We start from the raw sequence: 20,897 nt of genomic DNA on the forward strand, positions 1-20,897 counted from the left end.
TGATTTAAGTTCTTATATTTATTGCTTATTTACTTTAATAAATACATACGTCTCTCTTTATAAATTACAATTAAGTTTATAGGATACGATATCATCTGGATGACACGTGTAATGATACGCGCTGCTGATCGAACATTTATTGCGACTCGCTTTGTTCGCGCGGTACCTTTCTCCTCGCGAGTCTTGTATCTTCGTTTTGCTGTTCCTGCGTTTTATTTTTTTTCTTCTTTTTTTATTCAATTTTTCCGTTCGCTCGTCTTCGCGAGTTTTGTTCGTCGCTGGCGACTCGCGAGGGCGTAAAATGTACGTGTGTTCGTCGTTTTTTCATTTCCCTTCATCTCCCGTGTACTCCGCGTGTGTGTATGTGTATGTGTATGCAAATAATTACTCTCTCGCTGGCTCTCGCCCTCTCCTCGTCCGCTCACGTGTCCACTCGCTCGATCCCTCTTGCTCTCCCATTCCCGCTTCTCTTCCAACCGTCAGCTCGAGCGATGAAGAGACGCACCCTTGTCCTCCTCCCTTATATCTCCTCTTTCGCTAGAACGAGCATGAATCTTCTTTTCTTTTGTTTTCTCTTCTCCTGATTAAAACTGAAATGATCTAGATATGACGATTGATCGGTGCGTCGCTCGATCGCAAGATGACGAGGCGCCCTTTTTCTCGTATCTTCAATGATGGACTCGACGAGGGCGATGCAATCTGCTTTCTTCCTTTCTCTATCTTTCCCGGATGTTCGAATTTTTGATCGTTATTGAATCTTACTTTATTTTTTCTTTTTTTCGGATGGATTGGTTTAATTGTTTGTTACGGCGCGAAACGTGGAAGGAGCTTTACAGTTCACCATCGGGCTGCAGGTCGAAGCGTGGCGGGAATGCGGAACCGTCGAACAGGGGCTTAAACGCAGGTCGATGTGGCTGAAAGAAGAAATAGAGACATTAATCTACCAATCGTGATCAAACACGCGAAACATAGAGGTATTCACAAAATTCTTTCTTTTCTCTTATTTTTTCTTTAACGTGAGGTACAGACTCTTTTCACGAATTCGGGAAACAATGATTGCGGATCGGGGCGGGGGTGACACGTTTGTTGTGTCGTTCCTGCTCGTGATTCCACTCTCCCTGCTTTTTACCCTCGAGATGAGGCGCAGAGGGTCGTGACACCTCTCATCGCTGCCTGACAAGATGCAGCGTGCGAAGATGCACGCATACTTTTAGAGAGAGAGAAAAAGAGACAGAAAGAGAGAGAGGAGAGGATGGGCTCGCAAATGTTTATTTAGCTCGCGCGAAATTAGTTACAATTTTCTCCTCGTGGAGAATGAAATTTAGTTTGCAGTTCCTGTTGCTGGCGGACTGTGGTTAAGTACAAAAATCCACAACGATGATAATGGAGAAAAGTTTGTTTTCTGGATTAAGAAAAAAATCGCACGAGCGTCATCGCAAAAGAAAGTCAAATAAATCACGAAGATCTCCATGGGAGACTGGACTGGACGTAGTCGGTGTCTTCCTGTACATCGTAAAAAATCGAAGGAGATTTGGGGAACGTGGAGACTTCTTCGCGGATCATCTCCGCGGAGAGATCCGTGAAGTCGTGAAGCTACGTTCATTGAAAAGGACAATGCAACAACAAATTTGTGGAGAAAAATAGTTCCACAATAATTCTTGGTATCCCATTGAGACACCTCGGACACTCTAAGAACGTCTATGGAGTCCGCTGACTCGCAGCGTCTACACAAATGAGCACAAAAAAAGGCAAGGTGCGATACACTTAGAGTTAATGATGAAGAACAAGCTCGGGCCCGCTCGAGAGACTGTTATCGGATGCAAACGGGTGCAAAGACACTGACGGATGCAAGGGAGTCCTCTCCCTTCATGAACCGCGAGCGTTCCTCTCGCGGTTCCGAACGCTATCTTCAACTCTCGTGATCACTCTCTTTCACTATCTATTTGTCTATCTATCACTATCTCTTTATCTCTAGGTATCGTCACACACACACGCGCTGATGACTTCACGTGCACGGACTTACATGGACCAAGCGCGGTGTGCGTGTGTGTTCGTACGCGCGTCTACTCCATCGCGGAGGGCGCCTTGCGTTTCTGTTGCGGCTGCACGGGAACACACAGATCGCTAAATTAGACATCATTCCTTCCCATGGAATCCCACCGGATTCCCCCATCGGATTTTACCCGAACGAGTAATTCAATATTGCAAGCGCGGGACTTTTGTTACAGATCATCAATTTGTGTAATAAAATGTATGCTGAAATAGATACGCGCTCGGCAACCAAAATTTCCAGCCTAATAGCATTTATGACAAGATGTAATATATTCCGTATACTCGAAAAATTATAATATTTTGGAAATTATAAATATATATATAAATAATATTATACAATTCGATATATATCGCGAATTGAGAATTAATAAATTTTAATCTTGATAAAGTAAAGTCGATCGCTTACCGCTGGGCTGAGTGCACGTGCTGCACTTCCGCCGCGTCCGCCCTTGGTGCGGAACTTGGTGATGGCCTGCTCGGCGAGATCGGCCCTCTCCTCGGCCTCCTCAAGCTCCTGCTGCGCCTTGCGGAACTTGGCAAGATTCAGCGCGGCGATTTCCTCCGCCTCTTCGATCTGCCTCTTGTACGTCTTGATCTTCTGTTGGAGTTTGTCGACCAGATCCTGCATGCGCTCATGGTTCTTACGGTCCTCGTCCGCCTGGAAATAAAAATTCGGTTAATCAGGAAATTCGGCGAGACAAAATAAACTAATCAATGCAAATTTACGTAATGAAATATCACAAGCCTGATTTGATATCTTAAAAAAATATTAATTTATGTCATATCAAGCAAAATATTTTTCTTGATTAAAAAATTCATATATACAACTTTGTAATTTTTTAAAATACAAGATTTATCGTAATAAACCGGATTTTCACCTGGAAGCTCAGTTCCTTGATACGACGCTCGGATTTGCGCAAATTCTTCTGGGCGTCGGCGTGTCTCCTTTGTTCGCCGTCCAATTCGTTCTCCAGCTCTCGTACGCGTTGTTCCAACTTCTGGATGGCCTTCTTGCCACCCTTCAGGGCATTCGCCTCGGCTTCGTCCAAGCGCACCTGCAATTCCTTGATCTGTGTCTCCAGGGCCTTGCGCAACTTCTCTTGTGTCTGAGCATGGTCCTGCTCGGCGCGCAACTCGTCGGCCAACCTGGCAGCATCCACCATCGCCTTCTTCGCCTTCTCCTCGGAGTTCTTCGCCTCATTCAGCAACTCGTCCAAGTCGGACTAACAAAAAAAGAAATATTCAGAGTTAAATGTCAACGTTCTCTTGAATTTATCATATAAAGTCCAAGGATTAAGTGAGAACCAATCAATACTCACGTGCAGAGTCTGCAATTCGGCTTCGAGTTTCCTCTTGGCGCCGGAAATGGAGGCGTTCTGGGCGCTCAGCTCGTTCAGCTGCTCGTGGCAATCGGCAAGCTCTTGCTCGGCCTGGCGGCGACCGCGGTCCGCCTGTTCCAGGAGAGTGCGGCTCTCCTCGAGTTCGTTCTGCAGAGCGTTGGCACGTCGCTCCGAGATGCCGAGGAGCTCTCGGGCCTCATCGCGAGCTCTCTGTTCCTCCTCGAGCGCGGTCTGCACGTCCTTGAGCTGTTGCTGGTATCGTTTGATGTTCTTCTGCGCTTCGGCGTTCGCCTTGTTCGCGTGATCCAACGCGATCTCCAGCTCGTTGATGTCCGCTTCCAGCTTCTTCTTCATGCGCAGCGCCTCAGCTTTACCCTGAAATTCACGAGAATCTTATTGAATGTGGATCTTTCGTAGAGTGTTTATAGAATCTTTACGATATTTGCAAAATTGTTTTCGAGAACGATAACGAGATCGATTCTTCAACAACACACTTACCTTGGCTTCTGCTTCGAGGGAAGCTTGCATGGAGTCGAGGGCGCGCTGGTGGTTCTTCCTCGTGTTTTCGAATTCCTCTTCCTTCTCTTGGATGCGACGGTCGATCTCCTGTCTGACCTGGCTGAGCTCGAGCTGGCTGCGCAGCACCTTGTTCTCCTCCTGCTCGAGAGCAGCTTCAGCTTCTTCCAGAGCGGCTTGGAGCTCATCCTTTTCAGCCTCCAGGCGCTTCCTGGCTTTCTCGATCTCGTGAATGTTGCGGCCACCCTCGCCGATCTGGTCTAGCAGGTCCTTTACCTCGTCGGCGAGATTCTTGTTCTCGCGACGCACAGCCTCCAGTTGTTCCTGGCCTTCCTCGTAGGCACCTGATTAAACACATTAGTAATTATCAATTAAATGATTTAATTAGTAATAATTTTTAGAAAATATCGCCGATGTTGAATTTTACTGCAAGCAATAAATTTATCTCTCTTGAATCTCGTTTTAATTTAATTTCTCTTTAAATCTTTTTCTCAAATTTGTTCCTTCCTTTTCTCTTAAATTTCAATTTTGATAACAAACAGTATCCTCTTTAAATTATAGCTTTAAAATTAATTAAACTAAAAAAATTAAATTAAATTACGTTTATATATATATATAAATATATTAAACTTAACAGATTAAAGTTCTAATTTACGTTTCGCGGAATCTCATCAACTTTCAGTTATCATAAATTTCTATCTTAAACAATATACCAAAACTAAGTCTGCAAGTCAGTCAGTCTTATTTTCTCACCTCTGAGTCTGAACAGTTCGGTGCTGTAGTTGCGGCACTCCTTCTGACTTGCGTCGAGTTCGGCAGCGAGATCGTCCACCTTGAGCTTCCATTCTCCAATGATCTTGTCGAAGGCCTTCTGTTTCTTCTCGGCAGCATTGGCAATCGCAGTTGCGCGATCCACCTCGATCTGTAGGTCCTCCACTTCGGTGGACAGTCGTTGCTTGGTCTTCTCGAGTGCAATGACCTTCTGGTTGAGGGACTCGATTGTCTCCTCGGCCTCGGCAAGCCTGGCCTGTAGCTTTCTCTTTGCTTCCTCAAGTTCTTCGGCTCGGGCAACACCCTCAGACTCGTACTTGGTGCGCCACAACTGCGCTTCAGCGTTAGCCTTGCTGAGTTGACGTTGAAGATCGGCCTTGCCCTCCGCTTCTTCCTCCACTTGCTCGCGGATGTTGTCCAGGTCGTGTTCCAAGTTGCGGAACTTGCCGAGCAGAGTAGCGCGCTCGCGCGATTCCTCATCAGCGAGCCTCTTGGTGTCCTCCAACTGCGTGGTGAGCGAGATCTTGATCTTGGACAGCTGGCTGACCTGCGACTCGGCCTCCTCCAGTTGGCGCAGTAGGTCGCTGTTCTCGATGGACAGCTTCTTCTTCGCAGCGTCGAAGTCGTTCAAAGTGCGGTTCACTTCCTCAAGTTTACCTTGGGTCTCGTTCAGCTGGTGCTGCAGCTGCTTGACGATTTTCTCTTGGGCAGCCTGCGAATAGATAAATATCTTAGTGAACATTCAATCGCCGGAATTTTCACGTTGAGCTCGTCTTCGAACGATCCCACGAAAGTAATTAAAACACTGAGAGAATAATTAAGAAATGAAAATTTTTATTAAACCGAAATAAGTAAAGTAAAGAAAAAATTTTAGTAATAAATGATCCGAATAAAGAAATACAGATTCCCAAGAATTTTTATTTTAAATTTTGGATATACAGTGCGATCAATTAACTAAATAAATACTAAATAATTACTATAAACTATATTAAATAGTTAAGTAAATTAATTAAATAAGACGTGATCGAAGAACGAGCTCAAGTTGTTTTCACATACACTTAAGGAAAGGAATGCTGAGCAAGCGGGGACCGCGTCGACTCACACGTTAGACGAATGATTTGCAAATGATCCTGAAGAGAAGGATCCATAAATGATCCATTTCAGACCGCTGCGTCTCTGCACCTAGCGAAAGCTGTTAGTTGCGTTAGTTTGGATGTCATGGATCGGACCCGGGATCTTACCTTCTCGTTGCTCAAGTGATCGCAGGATGTGCGCAAGTCGTTGCACTCGCTGTAGTACTGCACTTTCTCCTTCTCCACCCTAATGATCGATACGGAAACAATCAAAGGGAATCACAGATGAATTACGATGATGTTCACACAACGGTACCATTAAATCTGCTTTCCAGAATGCTGAATTAAGTTGCTTATTGCGATAAATGCTTTTGAAATGATAATGTAAAATGTTTATGACAGATAATAGATTTCTTTAATCGGCGTTATCGCGATATTGTTATCACAGATCAAAAGGAATATAAATGCTTGATTTAACGTTAAGATCGATAATTAAAAATAACTATTAAACTGACTTAATATTAAACTAAAATTTTCTTTTTGTTTAATAAATCTCGTTGTTTTATAAATAAATGGAAAGCAATAAATATTTAATCCAGCATTCTTGAAATAATATAGACAATTCGGGCAACAAGACATAATTTCTCAAAATGTAATTCATCTCGTCGGGGTAATCATTCCGGTAATCATAATACATGTTTTTTACGAATCAAGGAAATTATTGAGGAGCATTAACGGCGCACAAGGAGTTCGAGACTACAACTGAAAACTCAACAAGGTGCATGAGGAGAGCATTCTCATAATTCTTCGTTTTCTTTCTCAAGTACCTTCTCCCGGGAAACCTGATCCGTGAGAGCACGCGAACTGTTCAGATCGGCGTGGATGTCGTGTCGGCCCTTTTCGGCTCTATCGCAAATATCACGTTATAATATCCCGCTGCTTTCTTCATTTTCCTCATTTTCTTATCAACGAGAATCATCGAGCATCCAAAATTTGACATCGAAAAAGACGGAATTCAAATCTAATCTCGTCAATTTTCGCAAACGTATCTTTGACGCAATACAAATCGCTTCTTATTTTAAATAAAATATATCCTGAATTTGTTATTGCTCGTGAAAAAGTTGAAGAGCTTTTACGTTAAACGATATCATTCAATAATTTATCTCTTAATCAATTTTAAATAATTTAGGTATATTTTCCGAATTTTATCATTTCTTTCTGTTGAAAACGAAAGCATCAGCTTGACAAACTCACCTAGCTTTGAGTTTGTTGAGGGTGTCGATCTGCTCGCCCATCTCGGCGACAGCGTCATTGTGCTTCTTGCGCAAAATGGCAAGGGAAGATTCATGCTGGATGTTAGCCTCCTCGAGATCCCTGCGGAGCTTGCTGAGCTCGGCCTCTCGTTTCTTGTTGAGCTCAATCTGGGCAGAAGTGGCACCGCCAGCCTCCTCGAGACGTTCACCAAGTTCCTCGAGCTCGCGAGCGAGATCGCTGCGTTGCTTCTCGGCCTTGGCGCGACCACCGCGTTCCGCTTCAATCTAAAAGAGGAAAATGCATGATATTTTATTATTCCAACAATTACGTCAACAGCTGATGATGAAAATGTTTGGAAAGAAACTTTTCTTGATTAATATCACGAACCTCCTCTTCGAGTTCTTCGATGCGAGCCTGCAGTTCCTTGATCTGCTTCTGCAGCTTGCCGACCAGGGATTGTTCGTCCTCAAGCTTGGCGGTCAGGGATGAAAGCTCCTTGTCCTTGCGCTGAATGGTCTGTTCGAGTTCCTTCTTGTTCCTCTCGAGATCAGCGACGGCTTCCTGCGTGAGCTTCAGGTCGCCTTCCACCTTCCTCTTCGCCTTCTCTACGTCGGCACTGCAAATTTAATATTTCGTATAAATATCTCTGTAAATTATGGAAAGATTCATCTCGTTTTTATATTAATTAATTTATATAAAATTATTTTGAAATTTCTTGAATATTATAAATTAATTTCGAACGGCGTACAGAGATCGATTAAAATTTTTCTACAGATCTATAGATATATAGATTTTCTATAGATTATTAGATAGTCACACCATCAAATGCATTAAATTTGAGCATACCGTGATTTCTTCTCGCGTTCGAGGGAGTCCTCGAGCTCGTCGAGAGTCTGCTCGAGCTTTAGCTTGACTTTGTTCAGGTGGTTGACTTTGTCTTCGGCGGCCTGGAGCTCCTCGGCGGTCTTCTGGTTCACCTCGCCCTGGTTCTTCTTCTCCTTGTTGAGCTTGTTAATGAGCTCATCTTGGTGAGCGATCTCGTCGTTCAGGTTCCTGATCTGGTGGTCCTTCGTTGCTTTGTCCTGCTCGGATTTTTGCAGATTCAATTCGAGGTCTTCAATGTCCTTCTTGAGACCGGACACTTCCTGCTCGAGTTTCTTCTTGTTCTGGAAGAGGTTGTTCCTCGCGTCCTCTTCCTCCTTGAACCTGTCGCTGAGGTCCTATAAGAGATAAGGAGGTAAGTTTCGAGATATATTGCTTTGAGAATAATAGTGTATAAATTATATGAATCTGTCTTAATTTTGTTCACAATTTAATTTTATTTATTAACGTCTCATTTTTCGCGATATTTCGTTTTTATGTCTTTTATTATACTATTATTTTATGATAGCCATTATCTTGCTTTTTATGTATTATTCTAATATATTAATTAATATTAACATTCGTGTTTAATGTTTTTACTATTTTATGTAATTTTTATTTTTTTTAATTATTATCATGAAGTCTATTTTACTTATTATATATTAATCTATTTATTTATGATCTCTTTTTCTCTCATATTCTTGTCGCATTGCGCAGATTTTTTTTAGTATCTTATTAAAGCACGATTCAATATCATTTCATCTTCGTTTATAAGATGAAATTATATTCTGCGGAATTTTGTTTGTACCTAACTATCTTGTTTGTCAAAGAGATATTTAAGTCGGTGACAGACCTACAAGCGTGATTTATTCCGCTGGAGTATCCTTTGATAAATCGCGCCAAGTCTCTCAAGTTGAAAATGTCGAACGTGCTCTCCTCCTTGCTCTCCGCGGATCAACGATTAATTGGCAATGACGTGTAATTATGGACCGGCCCACACACACATATACACCCATATTCGCGCACGCACGCCTAATATTAGTTAATGCGGGGGCAAAGAATATTGGCACAGCGTCTCGGCCGACCCAACGCGTCGTAATCAATCTTACACTTCATCACGCTTATCTCTTCATCGTACGTTCCGTTCGGATTCGGGGATTGGATCTATATTTGTCAGGAGAAAAATTCCTTCGTAAGTTCTTGCAACTTCTTCAGAAAAATCCTTGCGAGGAAGAAAGCGATGAGAAAGAGAGAGGAAGAAACGCGGAGAAAAGCAATGATCTGCTGAAGATCTGCTCATATATCTATATATATACATATATATATATATAGATGGATTGTTTCTAGAGTTTAATGATTCTTTTCTTCTTTTTTAAATATCCATCTGATTTTTCCTATTATAATATTGGTATATAATATTAATCAAGATATAATGTATGAGTAAAGATATATATATATATATATATTATATACCAATATTATAATAGGAAAAATCAGATGGATATTTAAAAAAGAAGAAAAGAATCATTAAACTCTAGAAACAATCCATCTAGAAGAGGTTCATAGTGAGGAAAGCAGAGTAAAGAAGACAGGAGAGACAGAGAGAGATATAGAGAGAAAGAGCGAGAGAGAGAGAATGATCTTTCTCGTTTAACATGATCTGGTGCAAATCGAGATCGTGTCCCAGTCAAGCGGAGGACGAGGCGGAAAAATCGGCGAGGGGAGGCGTGATCATCATCGACGACGATGATGAAGAGGCAACGCTCGAGCGAAGGAGACACGGCTGCATGACTATGACGCACGCGTGCACTCACGCGCCGGTAACGGCGTATAAATACACCGTACACCTGTTACCTCCTTCGTTTTCTCTCGCTTCCTCTCCAGCGAGCTTAAAGCTGCCGCCACCGCCCACTTTTAATAACCTGGAATCTGGGATCTGCTAAATTTGCTGCCTCTCTCCTCTCCCTATCTTCCTTACTCTCTGTTTTTCCTCTCTCACGCACTCTCTCCTCCGTTCTCTTCTCTTCTTCCTTGTTTCTGGACCGCGTAACCGTAAATGGTGCCGTTTACGTTCAACGCTAGCATGGTCATAGGCCTTTCGGTCGCTAGTAATCGCGAGATCTCTCGATCGCGATGAACTCGATGCGCGAGCTTTTAATAGGCGCCTCTCGCGAACGCGATATTAGCGAGCGATGAGTGAGTGGTAAGAACCGCATTTGGTAATTAGGCTAAGTTATTTCATGAAACGAAAAGCAAAGCGCGAAAGAATGAAAATAATTGGAACGAAACTTAAAGGAAGAGTTGGCTAAAAGCCGAATTTAATATAAGTCGAACGAAACATAACGAATCAATAATTTATTAATCAATTATTTTATTAATTATTTTCTAGTTGTTTCTTGAAAATCTTTGAAGAATTGAGAAATATTACGATATTTTGCATTGTTGCTTCTAATTACATACTTTCTTCATCTGTAAATGGCTATTATATTTAATTTATTTAATTCACTTTTATTCAACATACTTTTTATTCATTATTTTATTCTGTTTTTAATTATCTCGCAGCTTTGTTTTCATTCTCTCTCTCAATCGTTGTCTTTTCTTTATTCCTTTTTAATTCCGCCATGAAAGTATCAAGTTGCTCGTTGGGAAACGATAAACGGCGAATGTTACGAGCCGATGACGGGCGTCATGATGACAAGCGATGACGGCTAACTGCGGGTCTTAAGTGGATGTTTAAAAGGCGTCGTTAAAAATAGTCAGTCTGGAATCTGGCTGGAGAGAAAGAGAGAGAACGAGTGGAATTCTGGAATTCTAGTCATGATCACGACTCGTCTATTTTCTGCGAGCAACGCCTTCAGGAAATTATGACCGTCGTTTTTTCTTTAACGCGCGTGTTCGTATATGCAATCGGATAAAAATACTGCGCTCACGTTTCCACGCTGACGCGGTCGTTGAGAATTTCTGTAACTACCAGTTTCCACAACCGCGTATCAATAACAATCGCGAGAAAACCGTGAAGCGATCGGCGTAAGAACAAGAAATCTCGCGGAATTCGCGATGAGATTCCAAGATCGCCGTTGAAGAACGTTTTTGGAACGATGACAAGAAAATGCTAAAGTATCATTGAAGCGATTGCAAAGCAAGTAAAAAATTAAAAATTAACCCGTGTATATTAATTTCTGATTTATCAGTCGAATTACTAAACGGTATCACTCGAATCGCTATATAACGAACACAAGTTCCTCCTTAAATCTCTTAATCCTTCTAAAAGAAGATCTTAAGAGAACACCGAGTCTGTCAGAAAGAAGGATCCATTGTTTATCGTATAAACCACGTTGCTTTATTGGAGGGAATGTTAATCGACGTCCACGTTTCCTCGAGGGGCGAGTCGTTGAAATCTCCGCGAGACTGCAACGAGTGTGAGCGGAACGGGTAAAGAAACGCTGGAACCTCTCGGTAAGCTATGCCATCGTCCGTGGGCGGATTAAATCAAGGGGGACCGACGTAATAAATTCGCACACACCCGGGGGGTGCATGCCGTAATTTTAGCAGCGCGATATGTGCGAATATATAAGTGTCGTCCACGTAACCGCGATGACTCGTTCGCGCTCTCTTTCTCTCTCTCACTGGCTCTCTCGTCGGCGCTCTCCCGCGCGAAGAAAAATAGCGCGTCTGACTAATTCCGCGCCTCTACTACTTTGTCGCGGAGCTTGCGAAACCGCGTAATTCGAGCCGATTTAAATCACGAGGAGCGTCACCCCTCCCACCCAGCCGGCAATTAATAGCGCTCTGATATAAATCCGCGATGTAAGCTCTGCCTCCCGTTCTCTCAAGTAAAGAGAGAATTCTTCTCCTCGTACATTCCGCGAAAAAAAAGAAGAACAGAAAAATCGGCGAATGATTCAACGTGATGTAAATTCAACAGCGGTGGAGTTTAATTTTAAACTTTGCGAATTTCTTGTTAGATTGGAAAGTTTTCCAATGCTTATCAAGGTTTTTAAATTTTTTTTAGATAGTATGATTTCTTTGAATTTGGCGTTTATGTTTAATATTATTCGTTCTTTTTTTTAATATTCCGTTTTGTGTGGTTTGATTGATTTTTGTGATATTGTTAATATCGTTGCTTAATATTTTAATTTTATTTAACCGATCGTCAGTGATCGAACATGATTAATAAGCGAGGATAATGAATGAAGTTCTCATTTCTCTCTGTGCGCGGTGCTAATTATATGGCCCGCCCTTCGACATTTGGTCGCAGCTTGCGCCACTGTGCTAATTACGCCGCTAATTATACTACTTTCTGCCCTTCGGAGTTAACTGATCACGTCTTGCGCCACTCGCGGATAGTCACTCGAAAATGATTTCATATCGCGATATCTATAATACCTCCGCTATTCTCGGCGAGAAATTCTTCCAGCATCAACACGTCTAATTTTAACCGGCATCGTTACACGATTATGCATACAATATCAATAAAATCCTCTTTGAATATAATTAGAATAGACAATTATATAATTATAAAACTCAATAGTATTGTAATAAAAAACACCATGCATTTAAAATTATTGTAGTCACTTCAGAATATTTTTCTAATTTTTCCTTTATACGAAAGTTAATACTTTGCATCAAATTTCTGAAAAATTTTAATAAAGGAAATTTTTGTTTCAGAAATTTTGAATAAAGGAAAGTTTTGTTGTGTGAAAATTTGAATTCGCGATAACAGCAGCAATAAAAAAATATAAAGAACTGGACTAACTCGCGTTAGTCGGTCTAATGATAATTAACAAAAAAGTCAAACTCAAATTTATGAACAAAAATTCTCACCTGGAGTTGTGACTCGAGATCGGCCTTCTGCGCGGCCAATTTCAGTGACTTCTCCTGATATTCGGAGAGCGAGCCTTTCTCACCCTCCAGCTGGCGCAGCAGATTGGTCTTCTCGCTGAGGAGCTTGGTGTTCATATCCTCCAGCTCCTTGCGCAGCTTCTCCTCCTTCTCGAAGGCCTCCTGTGCCTTCCTGGCCTTCTCCTCCAGCGCCTGCAAAGCCATTTCACCGTCGAGCTTGCCGCCGTTCACCAGCGAATTCAGATTCTCCATCAGCACCGTGTCGCCCATGATTGTCGAGGGGTACACACGCGGATATACACTCGATTCCGGTTTTCCTTATACGCAGAAAACGTAGGGGGATGTTCGCTGGGAAGTTACGAGAAAATCCTTGGGGGAAAGGATCGATCGGTCGATCGAACGTACGAACGTACGTCGTTTGCGAGAAGCCTCGGGTGTGAAGGGTGGGCGAAGGGTAACCGACAACGATCCGCTCGGGTACGAAGAAAACAGCGTTCGGGACTCGGTTACGACGAGCCCCTACTTTCGTCCCGAGGTATCGGAAAAATTCGAACACTCGTGTGCGTGCGTGCGTGTGCGTGCGTATGTGCACGTGCGGGTGCGAGGCTTCTCCCTCTTTGTCGTCGGACGGGTTCGCGTAGTTTCGAAGGGGCCGGCGCGAGATCGCGGGTCCAACTGGTCCCGATGTCGATCGGACACCAACTTTTCTACCCGCCCTCCGTGTACCCGTGATCCCTCTGCCCGTGCCCGTTTCCGGCAGCCAGTAAGGAGCGGTGCCGCCCGACGCGATCCTGATCGTAGGCGTCCCCACTCCAGCGGCGCGTAACGCGTAAAAATATTTATAACCGCTCCGCCACCCCCTTGAAGGGGGATATATGGCGAGTTATGCCGCGGAGGGGGCCTCGTCTTCGACGGAATTAGAAGCGATCCGGAAGGGCCGCGTTTTCTCCCTCCCTCGCCCTCTCTCCAGGCCACCCCTCCTTTTAGGCAGCTCCAGAAGCTACGAAGTGGATAAGTGGATCGCTAAGAGATCGCCAAAAGTGAGCGAAGATGTATTCGAGCGGACTGAGAGTGCACCGAGAGCGGATTAAGAGCAGTTGGATATCAACTCGAAAATTATATTGCATTTGCGACAAAGTATTTCAATTGGTGGAAATGTCGTTTCTTTTTTCACCACGGAATTATAGATGCTGTTTTACGCTGATCATGTTGTGAGGTAGACACAAATACGTTTCCAGAAAAAGAAGTTTTCAAAGTATGTATTATAATTTTGAAACGTTAACGGAAGTTTTGTTATTGCAAATACATGGACTGAGAGTCTAAAAGCAGATCTATAAATTCAATTAAACAGAATGGAGAAAATAAAGTAAAAAGAATTGAAGATTAAGTTCATCATGTTGAAGGATAGTAAAATTAAATTATACTTAATTAATTAAATTAATTAATAATAGTATAGTTTTAGTATAGAATAATTAACAAAGTAGAGTATTTCAATAAAACTTTAGAACTAAATTCGAAACACAGAGATCAAATATTTTCGTAAAAATCTTCGAACAAAATTTATATTTTCCGAATAAAAATCATTATCGAGCAAATACTGGATTTATCATTGACTCTCGAGTCGAGAGAGAGATGATTCAATTTTGAGGGAAACGCCGAGATTCGGATATGGTTGTCGGGACATCCAGCGAATAGCGATGCGCATTAAACGAAATTAGAAGCGACGGCATTTCGGGAGAGACCAGAACGCGATTCGAAAAATGCGACCACGTCTCCTGGGTGTCTCTGAAGGACGAATAATTGCATGATCCTTTTCGGAAGAGTCGAATCTATTAATAAAAAGCCGCTCCGGTAACATGATCGAACGTTGATTCACCATCTGCCTTTATTATGCTTCTAATTTGGGATAGCAGCGGTATCAGTGAACTGAACTGAACTGAATCCGGAGAGACCGAAAAGAGAGTGAATGAGAGAGAAAGAGGGAACTTACACGGATTCCCCTAATTCTGGTCAATTCGGGATTGTGGAGTCAGAAATATGTTTGACGAAATTAGAAGCATCTTCAACGTCCAAAAGGGTCGACGGATATTTTGAGAATCTCTAAGAAGGAGAGCGAAGAGGAACCCTTCGCCGTTGTACCTGAAGATTCCAATAATTAAATATAATAAAAAGGGAAATCCTTGATATTCTGATAAACTTAAATTCAATGAACAGATATTTGGACGAAAGGAAAAAACTTTGCGTTGTAAATTCAACTTGCGAGGCCAACGTGCGAGAAATTTCGGTTTGAATTTGCGGCGAACTTGCACGGGAACAAGCCGCGAGAACGAGAAGACCAGGCGCCGGATAAATAAACGCGTGCTTGCGTCTGGAAACTGGAGCCGTTACGGGCCCGGCAAAAGGAGAAACAAATTTCAACGAGCAAATTCGAGCGTAAGGCACGGAGCTGCAACCGTAAATCACCATCAAGTCGAAGCTTTATTTTGCCAGGTTCTTGCGGCCTTTCACGAGCTTACGGTTTTCGCGGAACGGACATTTCGAACGCTTGCAACATTTGCGAGGCAAAGTTTCCTCGCGATAGTAGATGTTAACAATCCGTCATTCCGCAAGTCTCGAAGGTCTCCCGCGAGGATGGTTGAATAATCGAGAAGTTCAGAGTAAAAATAGAGAGCATAATTCGGAGCGAGCGCGTAATTTATGACGTCTCGTTGAAATGTGAAGTTTTTAAAATAAATCTCATGAGTTACACTTCAAAAGTAACGGTTAAAATTAAATTGGAATTAATCAAATTAAGATAAATAAGATAATTTACAAACAGTAAAATTTATATTTCAAATTGAAATTCGAATTAAAATTGATAGTGACAAAGAATTGGAATGAAAAAAAATAGAAATAGCATTTCTATCTTCCTCTGAACTGCTTAATTAAGACAAAGAGATATCGGAATTTTTTTATTGTGGTGTTATAATCGACCCGGTGCTGATCGAGTACCTCTTCTCATTCCCTTAAAGCTAAAAATTTAAAGAGTTTGGGAGATCTCGGAAGGACACTCACGGCCATCTCGTCCTCGATGCGAGTGACGTTGAGCAGCGGCTTGATCTTCTGCCACAACTTCCACCATGGCCAAGTGCGGAGCTGAAGGTATTTCCTCAGGTTCCTCTGGACGACCACAAGAGCCAGGCGTTGTTCCTGGAGTTTCTTGTAATCTTTGCGAGATATGTAACCCCTGATGTAAGCCTGCATCCAGGACACAATCTTGCTGAGACGCTCATCGCGGAGCTCCTCCATCTGACCCAGGACTCCGGCTCGGAAGAATACCTATTTTTTTTCGCAGAAACGGGAAATGAGAAAGACCGTTCGCTGTGATAGTCTTCGGAAATGTACCTCGATTATCGACCATGACGATAAAATTGATTGTAATCTCGATAATACTTTACAATTCAACTCGTAGTTCCAAATAGTCAGAGAAATTTAGAATAATTGGTGCAAAAAATGTTTGACAAACCAAGACTATACATTCAAAATATCGTATAATTATATAATTTATATATTTAATTATATTATATTTTAAACTGCTTTGTATATTGTCACTGGAAGATAATCGCGATACATCATACTAATTACTTTTCACAGACTGGCCTTCCATGCCACTTTTAGCTCAGAAAGGGGATCGTTATTCGACGATAGGAGGCAGACAGAGATTGCTTCACGCTTCTCGAGGGATTATTACATCACGCTGAAAATTGTCTTGACGATAATTCGTCGTGTTAAATCGATACTCGAACGAGGCTATAGACGGTTAATCGCTAAAGCCACGCAGTGTTAAAGTGACACTCTTCGGCGACATTTAATGGCCAACATCCGTACAATTGCTTAAAATATACCAATGTATAAAACATCAAAATTTCGAAATTCTTAAAATCAAATCTAAACACAATTTCAAGTTTTCAACATTCAATCGTCTCAATGATCTAAAATTCTTCGCAACTTCCAGTCAATCTGTGGAGTTTGTGCTATTACAATCCAGGCGCTTCTAATACAAAAGAGTCAAATTTTAAGAATTTAAATCTCAATTTGAAAAATTTTAATTTAATTTAAAAAATGTAATTTCACGGTTCTAAAAATTGAAGAATATATTTAATTCCTAGCGCGCGTACGTCTTGATGTTGGCGAATAAATCGTCGTCGAGGCAAGGAGCAGACAACACGAGAGTCCGGACTGGAGAACGGATCCGAAGAACGGATTGGAGAATCTCCGATGCGTTCCGTAGGCATCTCCGCAACGTCTCTCGCGTTGCTGCAACTTGTTATCAGTGTTCGTGCGTCGTGATGCTGCTCGCCACGACGTGGACCACAACAGGTGTCGGATACCTTGGTGTGACCCATGCGGTACTGATCACTCTCCAGATTGATCGTCTCCAGGATGATCTGGGTGGCCTTTTGTGCCTCGCAAGGCTCTTGGACGGCATTGGCGCACAGAATTTTGTATCTGCGTTCGTGGCCGACCGCGTCGTCAAGTGTTTTGCGGTTCAGTGGGTTTGGTGGTACATAACGTGTATGTGTGTGTTCACAAAACAAAGAAAAATCATCACGCCAGGTTAGAGGCTTGTAACATTACGGTTCTCGTTGCTGTAGAATCGAGAATACAATGGGAAAATTGAGGGGCAGGGTCAAAGGGTGCGTAACGGGTGTGTGAGTATCCTTCAAAGATACTTTAATTAGGGAGATCCTCTTGGTGTCGATCTCGGACGAGTCAGGATGTGAATTAAAGCGAGAGTTTTTCAAAGAGCCACTAAGCTACTAAGAAATTCTGAGATAAATAGGAATCTACGAATAAAGAGGACGTAAAATAATTTTGTAAAGATATTTTCTCATATCATCTCTCTTTTTACTAAGATCAAAGAAAGGCTCTTGGAGTAAAAGACTAAATTCATTTCTGATTCTCTTTCGAATGACTCGCGCTTTAATCCATCGTTTTTGTGTCTCCATCACCCAGTCGCTGCGGGCATTGTCAAGGATTAAATACATCAACGACAATGGACGGACAATTATTTACAATCGACGATGTTCACGCGATTGAGATTGTCCACGCGAGAAGAGCAATGATCACTTTGAAATAATCCGAACTAAATGACCAGACTCAATCAATGATCATCGTCGATTGCGTTTTTAAGATCGTCGTTGGCCAGATCCCAACGTCGTGGGCCAGGGGGCAGGGAGGGGAACGTGCCTTGGTGTGTCCAAGACGGTACATATCAGCATCGAGACCGGTGGACTCCAGGACCGCCGCGGCCGCATCCTTGGGCTCCTTCGCCTTGTCGACCGCAGCAGGTGCTAGGATCTTGTACCTAGGGGGATAACGGGGTACACGGGGTGGGGCAAACGTGCGAAGTAATTAATACAGGGGATCTATACATGAAGTATCCATAGATTTGCGCTGCTTTTCGTCGTTCCGGTCGGATTTCGCTCCGGCTTGTCTCGAGTTCATTAAATCACGATTTTCTAAATATGGGGTACGATACAGAAATTCCTAATTCTGGATTTCGTTCACGAGACGGTTCACGGGGCAAAACTGAGCAATCAATCGGATGGCATTCGATTATCACACATGTGTGATATTGCATTCAATGATAAAGGGGGAGGGGCGACGTGCTAAGTTCACGGGGCGAGATACAGCGTAAGATGATCCTCAAGTCAGGTCTCACCAATTCAAAAAAGATTTTATAATTAAATTAATATTAAATTAATAAAAAATTGCTTGGTTTTTGTGTTTCTATTGGCGAAGTGCCTATCTCAAAATCAACAACATCAAATTCTGATGTTAATATTATGAGACGAATGCATGTACAACTTTGCGAAGAACCTAGAGCGAGGACCATCCACGCGTATAAAAGTCTATGTTTCATTCGTCGAAGTGCAAAAAGTGACTCCAATTGTCTAAAAATAATGGAGATTGAAATTTGTTCCTAACAGAAATGCACATCAACTAGCCTTAGTGTGACCGATCCTGTAGCTGTCCGGATCAAGACCGATCTCTTCGAAACACTTAGCTGCGGAAGACTTGGGATCCTTCTCGGCCGCCATCGCGGCCGGCGCTAGGATCATGTAACTATACGGTATACACAAAAATACGGTTACTACGTTCAAGATGTGCATAATCCGATTGTTATTCGTTAAAACCCATCCGCGCAAAATATTGAGAATTGACAGAAAAAATTACGAATAAAATTACCAATTAAAAAATGGTTACAAAATTATTTAGCAGATAATTTTAAAAAATTATACAGTAAACATAAAAAAGTTACTTTCTGAATATTTTCAGATATTTCCTTTCATCAATTTCGCAGTCTGAAAAGAAATCACTTTTACCTACTAATTATTAATAGATAAATGAGGGACCTAATGTGCGCATTAAGCCTACATAAAAATCGCTAATAAAATTATCTCCTAGCAGTTGGAAAAAATCTGCTGCGTCTTGCATATTTAGAAGATATAACAATAAATCTAATGTAACAAAGAACAATAATCCAACAATTTGAATCTAAATATAACAGATAAAGAAACCAAGAAAGGACAGCAGATTTTTACGGACTGGATCATCTCGATATCATTCGAGTTGTCGATCCTCTGCGAAAGCAAACCGATCTAAATAAGACGGGGATCCTCACCGTAGCTTGAAATCAGGATAGACCATCCTGTTGGGGAAACCTTTACGACAGATACGGATGCCTTCAAGTACACCGTTACAGGTGAGCTGATGCATCACCAGGTGAGAGTCGATCACGCCCGGTTGCTTCAACTCGTTCGGGATGATGCAACGGACGAAGTGAGGTTGAGTGGCGCGCAGAGTAGTCATCAGGTTGTTCAGTTGTTCCTTGTAGGAGGACGACACGGTGGAGAAGCCACCACCCTTCTTACCACGTCCTCCCTTGCCACCGCCGCCACCGGCGTCACCAGACTGGCCGGGATGATCGGCGAAGATTTCCACCAGCAACTTGTTAGCAGATTTCTTGTACTGGTCGACCACAGTGTCGTTCAGCGGGTCTTTGTTCTTCTCCAGCCAGCCGGTGATGTTGTACGGCACCTGCGATCCAAAGAAGTAGTTTCAGTTTCAAGGAATCCTTCAAAATCGACATGAAATCTTTTGAGTTGTAACATATATTCGTCTCGTTTGTTTAGTGGTTTTAATAACGAATATATGTTACAGTCTATATTATTAAAAACATTAGAAAAACGAGACGAATATATGTTACAACTCAATAATATTTTTTCGGAAGATTAAACTAAATTTTTATAAAGAATAATGTTGAAGACTTTTTTTCTGCAACAGTCAAGTAATAAACTCCTCTTTTCGATAAACAAGAGTAATCTCTTATTTAAAAAAATAAAATATTTTTATATAATTAGCATTAAACTAATTAATAATAATCAATAATCGCGCGTTAAAAATGTGGGATAAGATGAAGCTAGAGAAGAAAGATTATAAGATAATAAAATAATACGATTATAAGATAAAGAAATCACATACATTGCCGGCATAATGGCCGATGGCGAAGTGAGCCGCTTGCTGACCCGGCTTGGGTGGCTTGGGCTTCAGGAAGTTGGGACTCTTGCCGAGATGGTTGTTGTTCAACTTCTCCTCGAAGGTCTTGTCAGTGGCCTTCGGGAACATAGACTCTTCCTCAAGGATGGACAGGATACCCATAGGCTGCGCCGCGGGAAGTGAAACGAAACGAGATGCGTCAGAAATCCGCTGTATCTCGAGATGTTTCGCATTTGCCAAGAGTAGCGTTATGCAGATAACGTATACATCTTTCTTGCCGAGTTAATTATGAATGAACGTTCGCTTGTTAAACTACGACAGATCAGCAACAGTGTTTCGATAATGAGAAGAAAATATGGTCGATACTATTTGCAAGATATTTCGCGCAGCGCAAACTTCGTTAGTGTCCCAACTTTTACTGAAAACAGATACCAAGTACTTTGCTGATACGCTTCGTTATGTCTACTTACTCGTTAACTTGCCGTTAAGATTGATACTCTCTCTGCGTCATTAATATATTCTTCTTCTGTTAAATCAATTGTAAAGTCAATTGCTCCCGAGTGTGAGGCTAGATTTATATACGAATTAATTGCCGATTAAGAATTAATCCGGCTGACTATGGGACGTACAAGGAAAATTCAACGCT

At 42.1% G+C, this 20,897-nt stretch overlaps 1 protein-coding gene across 20 annotated transcripts in view; it reads right to left on the reverse strand.

Annotated features, from left to right (window-relative positions):
- Nucleotides 1-17: 17 nt before the first annotated feature.
- Nucleotides 18-20,897, reverse strand: part of LOC105283737 (myosin heavy chain, muscle) — a 42,658-nt gene continuing 21,778 nt past the window's right edge. For 9 of the 20 annotated variants that reach the window (XM_011346747.3, XM_011346746.3, XM_011346741.3 and 6 more), the window contains exons 11-25: nucleotides 20,237-20,416; nucleotides 19,377-19,792; nucleotides 17,080-17,197; nucleotides 15,764-16,027; nucleotides 12,692-12,901; nucleotides 7,853-8,226; nucleotides 7,394-7,622; nucleotides 7,007-7,290; nucleotides 5,921-5,999; nucleotides 4,662-5,391; nucleotides 3,891-4,252; nucleotides 3,372-3,767; nucleotides 2,931-3,275; nucleotides 2,459-2,710; nucleotides 23-914 (exon numbers count right to left, since the gene is read on the reverse strand). In XM_011346747.3, the coding sequence (XP_011345049.1) occupies nucleotides 831-914; nucleotides 2,459-2,710; nucleotides 2,931-3,275; nucleotides 3,372-3,767; nucleotides 3,891-4,252; nucleotides 4,662-5,391; nucleotides 5,921-5,999; nucleotides 7,007-7,290; nucleotides 7,394-7,622; nucleotides 7,853-8,226; nucleotides 12,692-12,901; nucleotides 15,764-16,027; nucleotides 17,080-17,197; nucleotides 19,377-19,792; nucleotides 20,237-20,416 (4,323 nt within the window). In that variant the 3' untranslated portion in view covers nucleotides 23-830. Of the gene's footprint in view, nucleotides 915-2,023; nucleotides 2,103-2,458; nucleotides 2,711-2,930; nucleotides 3,276-3,371; nucleotides 3,768-3,890; nucleotides 4,253-4,661; nucleotides 5,392-5,920; nucleotides 6,000-7,006; nucleotides 7,291-7,393; nucleotides 7,623-7,852; nucleotides 8,227-12,691; nucleotides 12,902-15,763; nucleotides 16,028-17,079; nucleotides 17,198-17,938; nucleotides 18,057-19,376; nucleotides 19,793-20,236; nucleotides 20,417-20,897 lie in introns of all 20 variants that reach the window. The other 11 variants (XM_011346737.3, XM_011346736.3, XM_011346734.3 and 8 more) reach the window with 3 other exon arrangements.

This window comes from Ooceraea biroi, chromosome 10, assembly GCF_003672135.1.
Source record: "Ooceraea biroi isolate clonal line C1 chromosome 10, Obir_v5.4, whole genome shotgun sequence".
In the NCBI taxonomy this organism is placed as follows: Eukaryota; Metazoa; Arthropoda; class Insecta; order Hymenoptera; family Formicidae; genus Ooceraea; species Ooceraea biroi.